The following is a 17,485-nucleotide window of genomic DNA, read 5'->3' as shown; positions in this document are numbered from 1 at the left end:
CAGAACGGTGACTGTTCCCAAACAGCTCCACATGAGAGCGAGTGAACCCAGCACTCTGATGTGAAATTTCACCTTTAGCTCCTCAAATATGTATGATTTCACGTCTGTGGCTTTTCAAGTCTTTGAAAATGTTGGAGCTCAAAAGGATGAAGACGACTTCAAAGAGGGAGAGCGCTCCCTCAGAGTTTAGTCCCAGTCAGCTTCACCTCGCCGTCCATGTGTTCGGATGCAGCACCGTGGTTACCTGAGCGTCTGTGGTTTGTTTACAGGAAGCCATTCATCATTAGATGCTTGTTTCTGATTGGCCGTCGGTGTGCAAGGTGAATTAAAGTTCAGGTAACAACAGCTAGGCTTTATATTAATAACAATAAGAACCTGTCTAACACAGTCACACTGACCTCGCATTTCTGGACGGCCGGTAAGCGGGGACACTCTGTGTGGTTGTTCTTCTCCTCCGCCGTGTTGTCTCCGTCCTCCGGCCCCGTGTCCGCGGACGCGCCCCACTGCTGGTTGCCGTAGTTACCTTCCGCCGGCTGGGCGGCGGTGCCCTGCGATTGGCTGAGCTGCAGCCGGATCTGTCGGTTCTCCTCCTCCACCTCCCGGACCCGCGACTCCAGGACGGCCCGCTCCAGGACCTGGGCGGCCGGCGTGTCGGCCAGACAGGGGGCCAGGAGGAGGGAGCGACCGTCTGAGGAGGGAGAGAGGGAGAGAGAGGGGGAGAGAGGGAGAGAGGGGGAGAGAGGGGGAGTCAGACTAATAAACAGAAACCTCACATTGTTTCTGTGGACGTACATGATTGACATCTGCACATCAGGCGCCCTGCTTGTGGTTTATTTTATTTTTTGATAAAACAAAACTTAATTAACTAAAATGGAGATTGGTGCAATTTGTGAATATGTGACATTAGAAGTTTTTAGGTGCAATAAAAATATATAATATTTACACTATGGATTATATTGGTTTTGCACAAGTGCTGTCAAAGTTAACACGTTAATAAACTGTTAACGCTGTCAATTTGTTTTGTGATTAAATCGTGCACGTTCCGTTACTATGACCTCAGCACAAACTGTAGTTTGGGAAATCAGGAAGTGACCAAAGCTGGAGTCACGCTGTGGAAAGCAAGCACAATCTGAAGTATGGTCGCAGCAAATAATTTGACCCTGCAGACACCTGAGAAAAGTCCCAAAAGAAGCAGAAGAAGAAAACAACAAAAGAGCAGAAACAGATAAAGACGCAGGTTTTTTTAAACGTCAAGTCCTGACGTACGCTTCTCTCTACAAGGACTGAGTTCTGAACTGAGCAGGGAGCTTTCTGAGCAGCTGAGATGTTACAAACTTGAAAGATATACTTTCATGTCATCTGTTTTTATCACATCAGCATGTCTGAGTGCTGCTAACGTGGCTGTAGGCTCGTCTGGTTTTGTAGAAACGGTTTGAAGAAACGGTTTGTTTCATCTTGGTATGAACACATCACACCGACATCAGAGAACTACCGACTACAATGGCCGACTGCCGTCTCCTCTCTGTGCTTGTGTCTGGACCAAAGAGATTCCCTTGAACGCACCACAAAGAACACAGCTGGTACATGCACTGATCAGCCACAACATTATGACCACTGACAGGAGAAGTGAATAACATTTAAACCATCTTGTGACAGTCCAGTGTTCTGCTGGGAAACTTCTGGACCTGGCATTCATTGGTGTGGATGTTACTTAGACATGTAGCACCCACCTAGACCAGACCAGGCACCCCCACCCCATAGCAATGACACAAATGAAAGAATTATCTAATTTGGGAGAAAGGAAGGTTCTTGGGTGCATGTTAGCATTTTAGCGTAGCACTGGGCAGGTGTAGCTTTAACAGGAAGTCAGGTGCAGCCTGAAGACCTGAAGAGCTGCCGTGCACAGATTTATGTCCAACGCCAAGAAGTCAGGCCCAGAGGAGTCTGTAGCTTCATAGGAATTTCATCTCCATGGTGAAGATGTAAAGATTGCCTCTACTGAAGACAAACAAACACATTAAACTGAGATATTCTCATCAAGACAATGCGAATATTTACAGTTAATGATTCCCTGCTCAGACTTTCAGACGAATCCAAGTGGCTTCAGATCATCACTTCTCAAACACGAGGTCGTGACGGTCGTGTTTTTCTCGTTCGCTCCGAGGACGTCTGAGCGACACGTGTTCTCCAGAGTCTCACACTCCTAAATTGGCTCATCACACGTCGTCCTCTCCTCTTTCTCCACCATCTCTTTTTGCACAAAACAGGGTGTGAACGTGTCCCAGAGCGCCTCAGGGTTGGCTCAGTGTGGGTTTGTTACTCAAGACGGAAATAAATGAATAAAATAAACGAGCAGGGCTTCATTTGACTCCTCGTCTCTGACTTTAGCTGTGGAGACAGTTCACATCTAAAATGATCATATAGAGTCACGGTCTGTGTCCCACACACAGACTGTCCCGCTGCCCCAAATACGCACTAGAGAACCAAGTGTGGACTAATCCGCCGCTAAAAATAGTCCCGCAGCAAATGCTTTATTTTATTTCCTCCAGTTTAAATAATGTTTCATAAAAACTGCTTTTTACTGTCTTCCTCTTCCTGTCTTTCTCCTCATTTTTCTCCACATCATCTTAAATTCTGACTTCCTCTTCGAGTTTCTCATGTATTCGTACTCCATCTTTCCCTTCATTTCTCATTTTCTTTCTCTTTTTTACTTCCACTTTAACTTTACTTCCCATTTCTGTACGTTTCTTCCATTAGTTCTTCTCTTTCTCTAATCCCCCCCCATTCTCTCTCTCTCTCTCTCTCTCTCTCTCTTTCTTTCTCAGCAGCAGCTGCCCCACAGCTGAAGAGAGGCATGATGGGAATGTGTACACCCTCATCTGAGGGCGAAGTGAAAGCGGAAAACAGAAAGGAAGGAATCCAACGTCCTCTGCTCGTCCTGCTCATTGTCCTCCGATCATAAAATCATAAACGCTCCAGTGTTTATTGTTTATCGGAAAACATTTATAATGTTGAGAGGTCAGTGGTGGATGTCGACTGTTGGAATATTATTTGCAGAACCACAAGTTTATCAGTCGCATTATTACTGATTACACACTGCCTGGATAGAAAAAAAGGTCCCACGCTCTAATATTTGGTTGGACCTCCTTTAGCTTTGATTACAGCACATTCTCTGTGTCATTGTTTCTATAATCTTCTCCAATGTCTCCAGATTCATTTTCCACCAAGATCTTGTATTGATGATGGGAGAGTCTGACCACTGCACAAAGCCTTCTCCAGCACATCCCAAAGATTCTCAATGGGGTTAAGGTCTGGACTCTGTGGTGGCCAATCCATGTGTGAAAATGATGTCTCATGCTCCCTGAACCACTCTTTCACAATCTGAGCCCCATGAATCCTGACATTGTCATCTTGGAATATGATCCATTGATGGAATAACCTGGTCATTCAGTATATTCAGGTAGTCAGCTGACCTCATTCTCTGGACACATAATGTTGCTGAACCTAGACCTGAGCAACTGCAGCAACCCCAGATCATAGCACTGCCCCCACAGGCTTGTACAGTAGACACTAGGCATGATGGGTGCATCACTTCATCTGCCTCTCTTCTTACCCTGATGGTTCTCCACTATCCTTCCAGTTTTTAATAATGCGTTGGACAGTTCTTAACCCAGTTTTAGTAGTTTCTACAATCTCCTTAGATGTTTTCTCTGCTTGATGCATGCCAATGATTTGACCCTTCTCAAACAGACTAACATCTTCTCCACGACCACAGGATGTGTCTTTAGACATGGTTGTTTAAGAAATGAGAGGCTACTCATTGCATCAGTTGGGGTTAAATAACTTGTTACCGACTGAAAGATAATCACCCATGCAGTAATTATCCAATAGGAGGCTCCTACCTATTTGATTTGTTAAATCCAGGTGGAGACTTTTTTTTGGCTGATGATGTGAATCACTACTGTTCTCTTCTGCCCTTCACCACATAAAGCCCCGCCCACAAACGATTTGATTGGCCAGGCAGATCTTTGCTGCAGCAGAATCAGTTCCCAACAGAGAGACTCCAGAGGGTCTGGCTTCCAGGAATCGAGTATGCAGTAACGGATGCTTTTTGGAGCCTAAACCTGCCGACCAGATAAGCTTTCAAACTATTTTTACATGCACAAAAAGAAAACCAGGGTGGGGAAGCATTCTGAATTACTGCACCCACTTCATAAATCTAGTAAAACATGCCTTGGTGGTGCTGTGTTTCAGCTGAACTGAGACAGAGGAAACTCAAGCCACAGATGGAGCGACTAAAGATCTGATCTGCACACGGTCAAAGAGAGAAGACTGAAGCGAAAGCTCACTCCATCACTTTTAACAGCCTCGGCTGAAGTGGCTCCGCTGCACCGAGTCAACTCATCCGTCATCCACAGAGGGTTCCCGCTACAAAATTGGAATCCCAGTTTCTTGCTCCGTTTGTCTTCCAGCGATCGCTTCCTCAACATGTACAGAAATATTAACTGGTTCACCAGGAACTCTGTGAGTGAGTCTGTGTGTGATACCTAAGAAAAAACAGCCTTAAGTCATACTATTTCCAACCGCAACAAATCAGTGTGATAATGGAAAGAAATACAGCGCCATACTGGAAACATTACGAACGCACAGGTTTCATCTTTCCAATAATCTGAAGTCTCACTCCAGTGGTTAAAAGAGTAACGTGGTCACTTTTCTGTAAAACTCACAAAACTAATCTAAGATGTAAGATTAAAGGCTGAACATTGAAGCTGACGTCAAACTACAGTTCCTCTATCGTCCACTAGAGGCTGCCTCCAAAACTGAGTCCATCTCCATAGACCTCCATGTTAAAAGCTTTCCAGCAGAAATAGAAAAGTTCTGGTCTCTGAAGCTAATTCCTCCAGTCATAACAACTGTATGGGGATAATCTTTCATAGAACTCATCAGTTTAACTACTTTCAAGTTATGCACAATTACACATTTGAACATTCTTGAATTAGCCGAGGGTTGGATGGGGTCAGGAGGTCGGAGACGCCAAACAGACGCTTCAGGAAACCTGATCCTGACCTGAAATAATCTATGTCAACAGATGTCAGCATTTGACTATGCTATCTATGTATGTATTGCATGTCTGAACCGAGCTTATGATACAAAGCATATCAGGCATAACATTATGACCACCTTCCTATCTCAGATCTAGTGAATTTGGAGGCCAGGTCAACACCTTGTGCTGTTCTTCATGTTTTTTTTTTTTTAGTTGTTCCTAAAGTGTTTTTGTGTGTGTGTCTGTGTCAGGCTGCATCCTGCTGGGGATGGCTGCTGCCATCAAGGAGTGTCATTGCTATGGGGTGGGGGTACCTGGTCTGGTCTAGGTGGGTGCTACATGTCTAAGTAACATCCACACCAATGAATGCCAGGTCCAGAAGTTTCCCAGACGAACACTGAATTGTCACAAGATGGTCAAAGTTGTTTACTTCTACTGTCAGTGGTCATAGTGTTGTGGCTGATCGGTGCTACGTTACCATGGAGATGAAAGTCCTATAAAGCCACAGATTGACGTTTTCTGACTAATTGATCAGAGATAAATCAATAATAAGAGAAATCCTTAGCTGCAGAGATGCTTGCTTGTGTTAGGTTTGTTTTCTGTGCCAGTGATTTCTCATTATGTTGGTTTCATTTAAATATTATATAACATAGAGTCCGATCGTTTACGGTGAAGCTGCTTCGCTCTGAGCTCGGGCTGCAGTAACATGTGATTTCCCGGCTGCCTGCGTTAACCATGAGCTGTGTTTTCAAAGCTTTTCCAGGAAACGGCATCACAGCGGCTGAATTGCTCTGACCTCGGCTGTCCTGGACCGAACAAAGGCGCCGGCTGTGGCTCGCTGCTGCAGCCTTGGTGGCTCTCTGGGATGTCAGAATGATAAAATCAAACTGAACAGAAAACTGCATCCATGTGTTTAGAAATCCAGCCTAATAGTCAGGTTCAAGGCAAAATGAGCTGATCTGCAGAAAAAGAGCTGTTTGATAATTGATGTTTTCTGCTCTGGCTGCTCAGACTCTGACTCTGTCTGACCCAAACCACAGCTCCAGCCTTTTATTTGACATCAGGTTTCAACCCAATATTCAAGAAAATTACACAGCACGGATTCTCAGATTCTACTGAATAATCAAAACTCAGTTTGGGGGGGAAACTGCTCCTACTCACTCTCCAGGTTTCCAGCCAGCAGGTAGAGCCAGGTGAGCAGGACGATGGCCGTGAGAGACGCCACCAGCAGCTTCAGGCGCCCGCGGCACAGCAGGTTCATGGTGGGACGGCGGCGGCGCTGAGGACTCTGAGGGACGGGAGGAGGGGTAGGGGGTCGGGAGGAGGAGGAGGACCAGGGAGGGAGGGGTTGGGGATTCAGGTGGGGCTCAGTCCCTCGTGGGGTCCCTGCAGCATCCTGGCATCTGAGGACAGAAGAACGGGACAGTGAGACCTCGAGACCACGACGAATTTCATCTGCAAGAGCGCCACTAAGGAAAACTTTTTTGTAGGGATGCACTGACAAATTTCAGCCGAAAACCGAAAATGCCCTTTAGGGCCATTTTCGGACGAAAATTAATTGCCGAAACAACACGGCCAAAACAGGATGTTGTGATGACGCAAGCAACAACCGCAGTAATTTTCGGCAGAAAATTTTCAGTGCATCCCTACTTTTTTGGTGCCAGCGGGTTCATAAATGGCAGTAAATTAAAGCAGTGGAACCAGCTCCAGTGTCAAATATACCGGATGACACGAGAGCTGCAAAATTTAAAGTTAACCCCATCAAATGACACAGTTGCAAGACCTTTATCCGACACATCAGGTGATCTAGAAGAAAAACTCAAAGATGCACATTTTGCATAACAAACAGATGAGGCTGATCAAGAGTAGAGGCAGCTCAGATCTGATTTAAACAAGGTTTTGACTGCAGTTGCTAGGTTTGTGGCCTAGAGGGGGCGGGGTTTGTCTCAGAACTGCACCATCTGCGATACGAAGTTTAGAGAATCGTAAATGCGCGACCATGTGGAGACAGAAATGACATGGCGTCATCTAAGAAGGTCAAAAGATTTCAAACGTTTCTGACACAAATCCCACCCACACCAAAGCTGGGAATGACAGAAAAAGTTTGAGAACCACTGAACTAAGGTGAGATACTCAACGTCATCCAGGTCATGGTTTACATCCAAAAGATTGTTTTACAGTTTTCAAAAGACAAAAACAAACGCTGGTCTGAACAGTCCTTGTGAAGCTGAGAGACATTCTATAAACTTTAGATGGTGTGAATTATTCCTAAGAGCAGCCTGGAGGACACGGAGCTGCTGACGGAAAACAGAGACGACAAAGAGACAAAACACAGTCAACCTTCGAGATTAAATGGAACATCTGTAATGAACAAGACCGAGGACAGAGGCCAGACTTCATTCTGTCTCTGGTTTAAAGCAGAGGAAGGACAACTGAGGACTCCCTCTTCATAAACTAATAACTTACCGACCCTTCAGTCACGTCAGCCCCAGGTCTGAATAATGACCCACGGTCTGGTGTTTACTCTGAGGAGACGCTCCTGCTCCATCGGTCTCTGTCAGGAGGTGGGTTTTTTGCCATCGTGGTCGTTTTCAATCGTCAGCAGCTGAATCAGCTTCGTGTTCAAACACAGAAAGACTCTGTTTGACCTCCAGGCTTCATCTGCAGAACCTGAAGGGTCCACAGAGTGGAGCCACATTACAGATGCCCCGCCCACACTTCCTCTAGACTCACTGGTGATTGGTTGACACTACACTCTGTTCAACATTGCAAAGAAATGTCGGATTATATAGTTCACTCATTTATTTAGTTTTTGTCCTACTCTCATGTTCCTGCAGGGAAGCTTCACTGAACGGTTGTCGATGGCAACTGTCAATCATCATGATGTCACATCCTGTTTCATTATAGTGTCACAAAACGAAAACAAAACTTCTCTGACACTTGAACATTCATCAACATTATATTAACTACTTAAAATGACAGAAACCATCCTTGAAAAACAACATATTTGACGTTTAGTGTTTTAGTTTGGCCCAAGTCCCGCCCACTAACATGGAGGGGGTGGAGCTTATGACCTATACTGCAGTCAGACACCAGGGGGAGCTCTACTTGCTTTGGCTTCACTTTTAGATGAAATGTCATGACGTCCACTTTGTTTACAGTCTATGGTTTACACATGCAACATGAGGCAACGTCACAATCGGCCTTCGTTTAGTTGCCGGTGGCTCTTTGCTGTGTGTTTGGTTTTTCTGGGTGTTGAAGGAGAAAACAAACTCAAACTTATCTAATCAGCTACACATTCCTGTTCTTGTGACACCCAACCACAGACTGTCTGTGTCACAACAAGAAAGACAGAGTCAGCACTGAAAACAGACCAGCAAATCATCTATAGGTTTATATCAATGATTCCTGGCAAACTAATCAGAAATAATAATAAAAAAAAAGTTAATACGTGGATTCACCAGTAAATCTAATGTTCATTAATCCAGATCAGCCATGTAAGCTGCTTGAAATGCGTTCAAATCTTTTAATATTATACAAACAGAAAAACGATTTACAAAGAGTCCAATAATAAAAAGCTAAATGACGTGCAGTACGTCAGAGGGCTGCATTATTAAAAACACTACCTGCTGTAAACGTGGATCAAACTGCAGGAAAAAAACGCTCCAACGCTCTGGCAGCCGTTTAAACTTTCCAAGTACGCAGAGATGATTTACGAGTTCATTAGTGAGGCTGATGTAGGCTCTGTACGTCGTTAAGAGCGATGAAAGGTGCTGAGACAGGAAGAAAAGGAGGAGAGGAGGAGAGGAGGAGAGAAAGAGAGGAGAAGAGAGGGAGGATACAGAGATGGAGGGGAGAGGTGGCAGAGAGGGAGATAAGAGGAAAGTGATGACAGCAGAAAGAATGAGAATGGAAAAAAACAAAAGATAGGAAAGAAGAAAATGAAACACAAGAAAAGAACAGAACAGAAAAGAAAAAAGCCGTGAAAAGATAAAGGGAAAGAAAGAAGGATTAGAAAAGACAACTAAATAAAAAAAGACAGAAAAATAGCCAGAAAGACAAAAGGAAATAAAAGAAAGGACAGAACAGAAAAGACAAAAAATGAAACACAAGACAAGAAAAGGCCAGAAGAGGAAAATACAAGACAGAAGGATAAAGTGAAAGAAAAGGACAGGAAAGACAAGAAAATGAGACAAACAACAGTAAGATGGATAAGAAAAACAGAAAAAAAAATATAAAGAGAGAGACCAAAGGAAGAAAAGGAAAGGACAAAACAGACAAGAAAAAAAAGAAAGGAAAAGAAGCACAAAGACAAAAGAGAAGAATAGAACAAAAAAGACGAGAAAATTAAACAGAAGACCAGAAAAGAATAAAGAAGAGAAGAGGAAAGACGAGGAGAAAAAAAAGAAAAGACAAGACACAGAAGGACAGAAAGGAACAGAAAAGACAAGAAAATGAAACGGATGAAACTAAAGAATACAAAGGAGAAAGAGAAGAAAGGAAACCAAAGACAAGTAAATGAAACAAGGACAGAAAAGAAAAAGAAAGGAGAGTGAATAAAGAGGAGGTGTGGTGGCCTCTCTAACGCCTATGAACCCAGCGAGGATATAAAAGTGAGGGACAGCGCCACTTAAGAGGCCTTTAATAGGCGCCTTTTTGTTGATTCTGCAGGAGCCCGGCGAAAATGCCTCTGGGCTCTAATTGTAACTGTAGAAAAAAAAAGAAGAACCAGTCGGTGATATGAGGAGGAGGAGGAGGAGGAGGAAGAGGAGGAAGAGGAGAAGGAGGAGGCGTCACATAAGCAGAGCTGAGAGCAGCACTGGGGGGACGGCCGAGGCTGCGTGGGCGGCTGGAGAAATAACTCGGTTCAACGGCTGTAAATTAAAGGATAAACCGCCGACCGCAGAGAGGGAACACTTTCTAAACATCAGCCCCGGAGCCACCGCTCACTTTGTCTCCAGAAACGACTGGAAAACACAAACATCGTCATCATGTGGAGACCACTAACGGCCGAACGGACCTTCCACGTCGACCCCGTCTGATATTTAACTGAATTATTGATGCTGCACAGACCGGGCCTTTAAATAACTGATGACTTCAATCAGATGTGGCGTGAAAATGCACTGAGAATGGAACGTTTTTATTTTATCTTCTACAACATTTTTATATTAATGCAATCCAGCAGCTTGATGGCGCGCCGTCTTCCATCTGAAACTACCGTCACACACAACTAAAGCACATTTTATTTCACTAACAATCAAAGTGTTTCCTTCCAGCTGAGAGAGTTTACAGTAAAACTGATCGTCTGCAGAAAGGAAGACGACCTGCTGACATACAGAAAACTGCCTTAACTCCTGGCTTATAGCATAGACTGTAAAAAACATGGATGATGCATCTCTACTTTCTCCCATTGGTCAAACTGATGCTGGAATAACAGCCACGCTTCCTCTAGACTATTATTATATTGCACTGCAATTATCTATTTTATGTTCTCCTACTCCCATGTTCCTGCAAGGAAGTTTCACTGAATCGTTGTCATTGGCAACTGTCAATCATCCTGTTTTTATAGCGTGATATAACTAAAACAAAACTTCTCTGACACTTGAACGTGCATCAACATTATATTAACTACTTAAAATGACAGAAACCATCCTTTAAAAAGAATATATTGGATGTTTAGTGTTTTAGTTTGGCCCAAGTCCCATCCATTAATATGGAGGAGGCGGAGCTTGTAGGACCTATACTGCAACTAGCCACCAGGCTGCCATGGCGTCCACTTTTTATACAGTCTGTGGTTTGCAGCTGCAGACTGGGATTCAGCCCGACTTCCCCTAAACTTTCTTTTACCGCTCATCCTCTAGAGCAGTGGCGTTTTAGTTCAGGGGACACGTGCAAATCAATCTGATCGAAAGTTTACCAGACCAGTAATGGAATACAAATAACTACAGACGTTTCCCTTTGTTTAAGTGCAAAGAAGAACAAGCACATTGCTGCCATCTGCTGTTTAGTTCTGGTTTTGTTCTGGTTCTCAGTGCTACCCCTGAAGGAAAAATTAAGAATAGCTGTTATTAGTACAGAAAATAGGTAGTTAAATGTAATTTTTGCATTTTGCATATCCCAGATAGGACCCTCTAGAGCATACGTGTCAAACATACGGCCCGGGGGCCAAAACCGGCCCGCCAGAGGGTCTAATCTGGCCCGCGGGATGAATCTGCGAAGTGCGAAAATTACATTGAAGACATTAACTGCAATTTTTCCAATAAAAGACCTAGAACATTTCTGAGGATATGTGGGGTTTAGGGAAACATTCGGAGGGAAACATTTGGAGATGTCGTTATTTATAGGTTAATACGCTATCGTGTTATTGGTCCGGCCCCCTTGACATCAAACTGGGCTGTATGTGGCCCCAGAACTAAAATGAGTTTGACACCCCTGCAGGGTTGTGGGGGCCATTGGTTGACCAGTAATAGAGTATTGTTTGGCTTACACCAAAGTGTCATCTGAACTTCATGGAGTTGTATTTGTTTACAACTCCAATCATGTCCCTGATTGGTTGTAGAAACATCCACTGGCGTGCAGAGGTATTTTTTTCTCAGCTGAAACTGATATGAATCTAAACGGCGTGTTACCAGACTCATGTCCTGATAAGAAGTGAGTCTGGTGAGCAGACCATCTCTCTTCACAGTGAATCCTGTCAGTCAGAGCTGCAGGGCGAACACGCAGCATGATAATGCAATTAAGAACTGAAAGCAGCGCTGCGGTCCGGCCGCCGTGTCCCCATTCCATCTGAAGGGCTTTTTTAGCAGCGAGCTAATCACAGAGGGGATAGTCCTGATTAAGGGAATAATCAGCGGGTGCTTCCTGCATTAGAGGAGACAGATAAGAGCGGAGACGCCGGATCCACTCCACACTCTCTCTCTCCGTTCACCTCGCCGACCCCGGCGCAAACACACCTCTAGAGCACTTCCACTCCTCTCAAACACTCACGTCCCGGGCGAGGCGTGAGTGTTTGTTTGTCCATCTTGACGAAAGCTTTTCATCGGGTTCATCCTGTTTTGTGCAGAAGTCATCAGAAATTAAAAAAAAAAAAAAAGAACGAAATGAGCGGAAAATAGGAGTTTTTATATACAGTAATCCAATTATCCCTCCCAGCTCCAGATCATTTAAATTAAGCTGATTTCATGGCCAGCAGGAGGGCGCCATATTAGTTTTTACGCCTTTTTAATGGCGTCTAGAGAATCCCCCTCCCTCCTCCCAGGCTTCTTAATGTTCTCCATGAATCCAAAGCAGAGCTGTGACCTTCTGGTGAGGATAAGTCTGCTGGTTTCTCTCTGGTTGGAATCTGAGCATGCTTGCTCCACATGAGGAGGTCATCATCATTTAATACTACCAACTTGATTCAACACCTACACGGGACGTTTGAAGGTTCTCAGTCATCCAGGTCACGGTATATCCAAAAGCTAAGGATGTTCCGATCTGTATCGGAATATTGTCGGATCCACGTTGGGTTTCAGCCAAGCCTCCTAATGATTAGTATGTATTTATTTTAGATTTATCTTAAACCCAAAGCCATGTCTTCTTCCTCTTCTGTTTTAATGGCGGCTGCCCAGCGTCAAAGCAGCAAGAAATCAGTCAGACAGCAGTAGTGGATGTTTGGTGAGGTGGTAGTAGTTGATCATCTACTCAGTCAAAGGCTGCACCCAAACAACAACAACAAACACTGAACGTTTAAAAGAAGAGAAAAGTTTCCTGGAGACAGCGTCAAGGAGAAACATCTTCCAGAGAGGGTTAGGGAGTTTATGGCAGCGTTGGATGACCAGAACATTTCTGGAGTAGAGAACACAAGGTACCAGCTACCCTCTCCACACTACATTAACTTTGACAGAAAGATTTATTGGACTGAATCCAGTCCACTCTAGGAGAAGACAAGGAAGACAAGGACAGACTTTAGGAAGCTACAGGAGACCAACTCTAGGAGAAGACAAGGAAGACAAGGACAGACTTTAGGAGTCTAATTTAAGATCAGATCAGGACCGAATATTAAAAGATCAGTATCGGATCAGGACATCCTTAATGTGAACACATACATCTGATCCCATCATTTTATTTAGCGTACATGGAAACTGTTAAGTTTAAATGATTTCACTGGAGGAACCACTTCATGCTGCTTTCATCGTCAGCACCACTAACTACTCTCAGACACTGAGCACATGATGATAGAATTCAGATTCGGAGAATGAAAGGAAATGTATGCTAATTCCTTAAAATTAAGAAAAACATACATTTATAACTATTGTCAGGGGGTTTCACTTATAATTATCTTGAAATAGTGAATGCGGAGGTGCAACATTTTTGTAAAATGATCACAAATAAGAAGCTCACCAACAGCTACTGCTGCTTTTGAGGACTGGACCAACCTTAAGGATCTACCTCACTATGAGGAATCAGAACAATGTTTGGTCGTTTAAAATAAATTTTGCTTTATTTTCCGTGTAATTCTCTTTCCTCATAATTTCCTGATTATTTGCTGGTATCGAGCAAATAAAATTACTGCAGTTATTAGAGCTCGTCGGTATAATTCAGGGACAAAAGGAAACTGTGTGTTAGGTGAGTGAAGGGCGGTTCATAAACCGACGTCGGTGTTATTCGAGTCACGCAGAAAGACGAACAATAACCTGAGAATGTGCTGCGCCGACTTTCTATTGTCTGTGGAAATTAAGTACATTGTACATCATGGAGTGAGAATTGAATGTCACTCTTTTTAAGCATGCAATTTAACCGACACTGCATAAACATCGACGTTTCAAATCAATATTTATTGATCACTCAGTGGATCTATAATGTGCGGCAGCTCAAACTCTTAAAGATTCCAATTCAAGAATTTTCTACGAGTATATTTAGGAAGCTCAGGCTGATGTGGACGTCAGTTTACAAACTATTATTCACCAACACAATGCATCATTTTCTTAAAACCCTTGAAAGTACCCGACGCTTCCTCTATCGACTGTGTTGGAAATGTGCTTGTGATTCACAGGTCGATACAAATTTAGAAAATTGTCTAGACAATAAGAGACACTCAAGATAAATTGTCACATAATGATCCAGTAATTCTCTGTGAAGTGGTTTGTGACAAAAGAAAAATGAGATGCGATTTAATCCGACAAGAGCAAGAGTAGGAATCTGAGTGTGAGTCAGATAAGGTCTTTCTTTGGAAACGGTCGGTGCCAACGGAGAGATCTCACGCAGAACAAAGGTGTGTTGAATGCTTTGGAAAACATCAGTTACGATAAAAGACATAAGATGCTTAACCTCTTCAGCTCTAAGGTGCTGGGAGGTGAAGCTCACCTGAAAAGACAAAATAAATCAGGAATAGCTCCAACTATCAGGACCATGTTCATGATGGTCTCAAAGTGAATTCAATGTTCTGCTGGGAAACTTTTGGACCTGGCATTCATTGGTGTGGATGTTACTTAGACATGTAGCACCCACCTAGACCAGACCAGACACCCCCACCCCATAGCAATGACACTCCTTGATGGCAGCAGCCATCCCCAGCAGGATGCAGCCTGACACAGACACACACACAAAAACACTTTAGGAACAACTAAAATAAAACATGAAGAACAGCACAAGGTGTTGACCTGGCCTCCAAATTCACTAGATCCCAAACTGATCAAGTATCTGTGGGATGATCCACAGAGGCCCCTCCCCTCAAAGGCCCCCCCCACTAACAATCGATGTAAACCAAAGACGAAGTTTGACATTTTTCATCCGGGACTAAAATCTGGATCAGATAGTAGAAAACACCCTGATAGCAATGATATCATTCAGCAACTCCTTGACTAGAACTGGACCAAGAGTTTATGGAAATAGCACAAAGCAAAACACATATTTTACGAAGGTTCTAGTAAAAATAGAACCAGGCCCACTCTCCATTTGGATAAAACCAAAGTACCCTAAGTACTTTCACGTTGGGTTTTTACCTCACCAGGTACCACCACCCCACTAGAGGAAACGTGCTGACAAACAGCACCTCAGCTGTACTCTGTGCTCATTGTGAGCATGTTAGCATGCTAGCGTTAGCATTCAGCTCAGAGCAAAGCTTCACGCAGCTGCTAGCATGGCTGTAGACTATTAGTCTTGCTGTGAGTTATGGACAGAACAGCCACATTTTTGTCAGCAGGCATTTCCTTCTCTTAACATTTTCTCTCTCTCATCTTTTTGAGTTTCCTGTAATAATTCGACTGTCAGGTACATCCCTCTGATCTGATTTTTATTTGATTCCTTTAGGTCACAGGGCTGTGCTCGACTTAATCTGCTGTGTTGTCAGCACACCGGCCCGCTGGCCTGCTCTGTGAGGTCGAGAGTATTTCTTTGTGATTTACCAGAGAAAGCTGAGGTAGGATTAGTTGGTTTCTGACCTGGGATGATCTTTTCATTTCATTTCCCTGCTCGTGTCCCACAGATGCAGGATTCACAGCGATGCACTGTCCTCTGTCTGTGTCTCTGTCTCACTCTTTACACTCTTTTCTTAGAAAGTCTCCTTTTGAACAATCCCCCAAACTACACCTAGAATCCTTTATATAATGTATGTTTGTCCTTTAAGTTAACAATGACTAAGACTATGACCCACTTATTCTACGATTATGAAGCTTATGAAAGCATAATATCCAGACCAGGAAATGGAAGTCGTGATGTCATGGGGCGAGGTTTGGTTGTTTGTGCACAGAAGGTTGAACTTTGATTGATTGACACTTGTCCTGGGGATTCCTCAGGACGTCCCGATACTGGTGTCACTAGCATAGTTATGGTCTCCGATAGTGTGCTCATATACTGTACTGTACTGCATGGATCCGGCATAACATTATGTAATCGTTCGTAATCTTGTATTGCTTGGTCTGGTCAATAGGAAACTATTAGCTCCTAACAACCATGTACACACTTAATCCAGTGGTTTCTCTTTGGTCCATTCATTAAACATCAGGAGGAGTTTCCAGGAGGAACAGAAATATGAAGGTAGAAAAACCAATAGTTGTTGAAAGAAGATGACCAGAGCTGGAATCCATGTGGACAGAGACGTTGGAGACGTGGAGACATCTTGATTCTTCTACTCTAGACATTAAATGTTGTGCAGTTGTTGTCTTTGAATGCACTACAACCTATATTCCATTCACTTCCTTTGTATTGCAGGTTAGAAGTGTGACAGGAACCACCTGGACAAATTAAATCAAAACTAAACAGAAAACATGGAGCTAAAATCCAACGTGTTTGCTCGTAAAACATCGCGACGCACAGCTCCTACGGTACACCGAAGCAGACGGCTGTAAAGATGCCGTGTAATAAATCTCAAAGTCAAACAGATAAAGAAAAGTCAGCCGTCACATGAGACATGAAAATATTATCTGATGGATCAACAGACAGGAAACCTGAAGCTGAAAGAACAACAAAGCAGAACGGAGGTGGATTTAATCTGCATTACAAACAATCTCAGCTCTGGATGGAGGAAGCTGCACTCCTCCTCCTCCTGTACACACACACTTATATATATTCTGATAATATCTCTTTCACTCCTACAGCTTTTCTCAGAGTTTATATTCCATTTTATTTCCAGGTCTACATATTCTACAATAAAACTGATGACGCAGAAACAAGGCAAAGGAAAAACCTTAAAACACACACACATGCAGAAACTGACCCGGTGAACGGCAGCAGAGACCTTTGCCCCGTCGTCTTACCTGGATATTTCCTGTCCCACGCTCTCTCTACGATCTCAGCATGTGGTTACAAGTCCAAGTTCAACCTCACAGAACAAACCGAGAGCTCTTCCTCCTCCTAATCCTCCTCCTTCGATCTCTCCAGCTCTGACAATAAACTCCAGAGTTCTTTTTATCTCTCTGCAGACTTTTGTCCCAGTTCTTCAACCTCTGTCGCTGCTTCATGCCCTCCTTTCCTTCTCTCTGCCTGCTCTCCTCCAACTCCTCCTCCTTCTCCTCCTCGTGCACAAGCACGCCATAAATCGCCTCCACCTCCTCCGAGGGAACGGCTCTGATTTCAGCCCCCTCTCCTTCCTCTTGTCCTCTGGCTTTTAAAGAAGCGAGTTCAGCGCCGTCAGACAGATGGGAGGAGAAAGGTGGAAAGAGGAGAAATAGCAGGGAGAATGAAGCGGTGTCACCTTACATGCTGTCAGGAGCACAACAGAGGAGCTTTGTGGGACTTTTTCTAAGCCGTGGAATGCAGACGTTCTTTGTGAACGGTTTGCTCGTGAAGGCTAACAAAAGTTTTTTTACGAGATTCTTTCTGCACGGGCGTTATTTGCTGGACAACGAATACACCTGCCACTGCTTGACAATGTTGAATGTGTAGCTTATTTCCTGAAGTTAGTACTATTGTTGATGCACCTTTCACTTCTCAACATGTTTCTGCTGTTGCAAAGTAGTAAAT

General features: G+C 43.8%; 1 protein-coding gene across 2 annotated transcripts in view; it reads right to left on the bottom strand.

Moving 5' to 3' along the window:
- Positions 1-17,185, bottom strand: part of large2 (LARGE xylosyl- and glucuronyltransferase 2) — a 30,465-nt gene extending 13,280 nt beyond the window's left edge. The window contains exons 1-3 of one of the 2 annotated variants that reach the window (XM_084541025.1): positions 16,780-17,185; positions 6,206-6,447; positions 399-688 (exon numbers count right to left, since the gene is read on the bottom strand). In XM_084541025.1, coding sequence (XP_084397151.1) covers positions 399-688; positions 6,206-6,305 — 390 coding nt within the window. In that variant the 5' untranslated portion in view covers positions 6,306-6,447; positions 16,780-17,185. Of the gene's footprint in view, positions 1-398; positions 1,376-6,205; positions 6,448-16,779 lie in introns of those variants that run through there. The other variant, XM_084541024.1, reaches the window with a different exon arrangement.
- Between the last annotated feature and the right edge of the window lie 300 nt (positions 17,186-17,485).

Source organism: Chelon labrosus, assembly GCF_963514085.1.
Source record: "Chelon labrosus genome assembly, chromosome: 3".
In the NCBI taxonomy this organism is placed as follows: Eukaryota; Metazoa; Chordata; class Actinopteri; order Mugiliformes; family Mugilidae; genus Chelon; species Chelon labrosus.
This window is presented reverse-complemented; position numbering and strand designations above follow the sequence as displayed.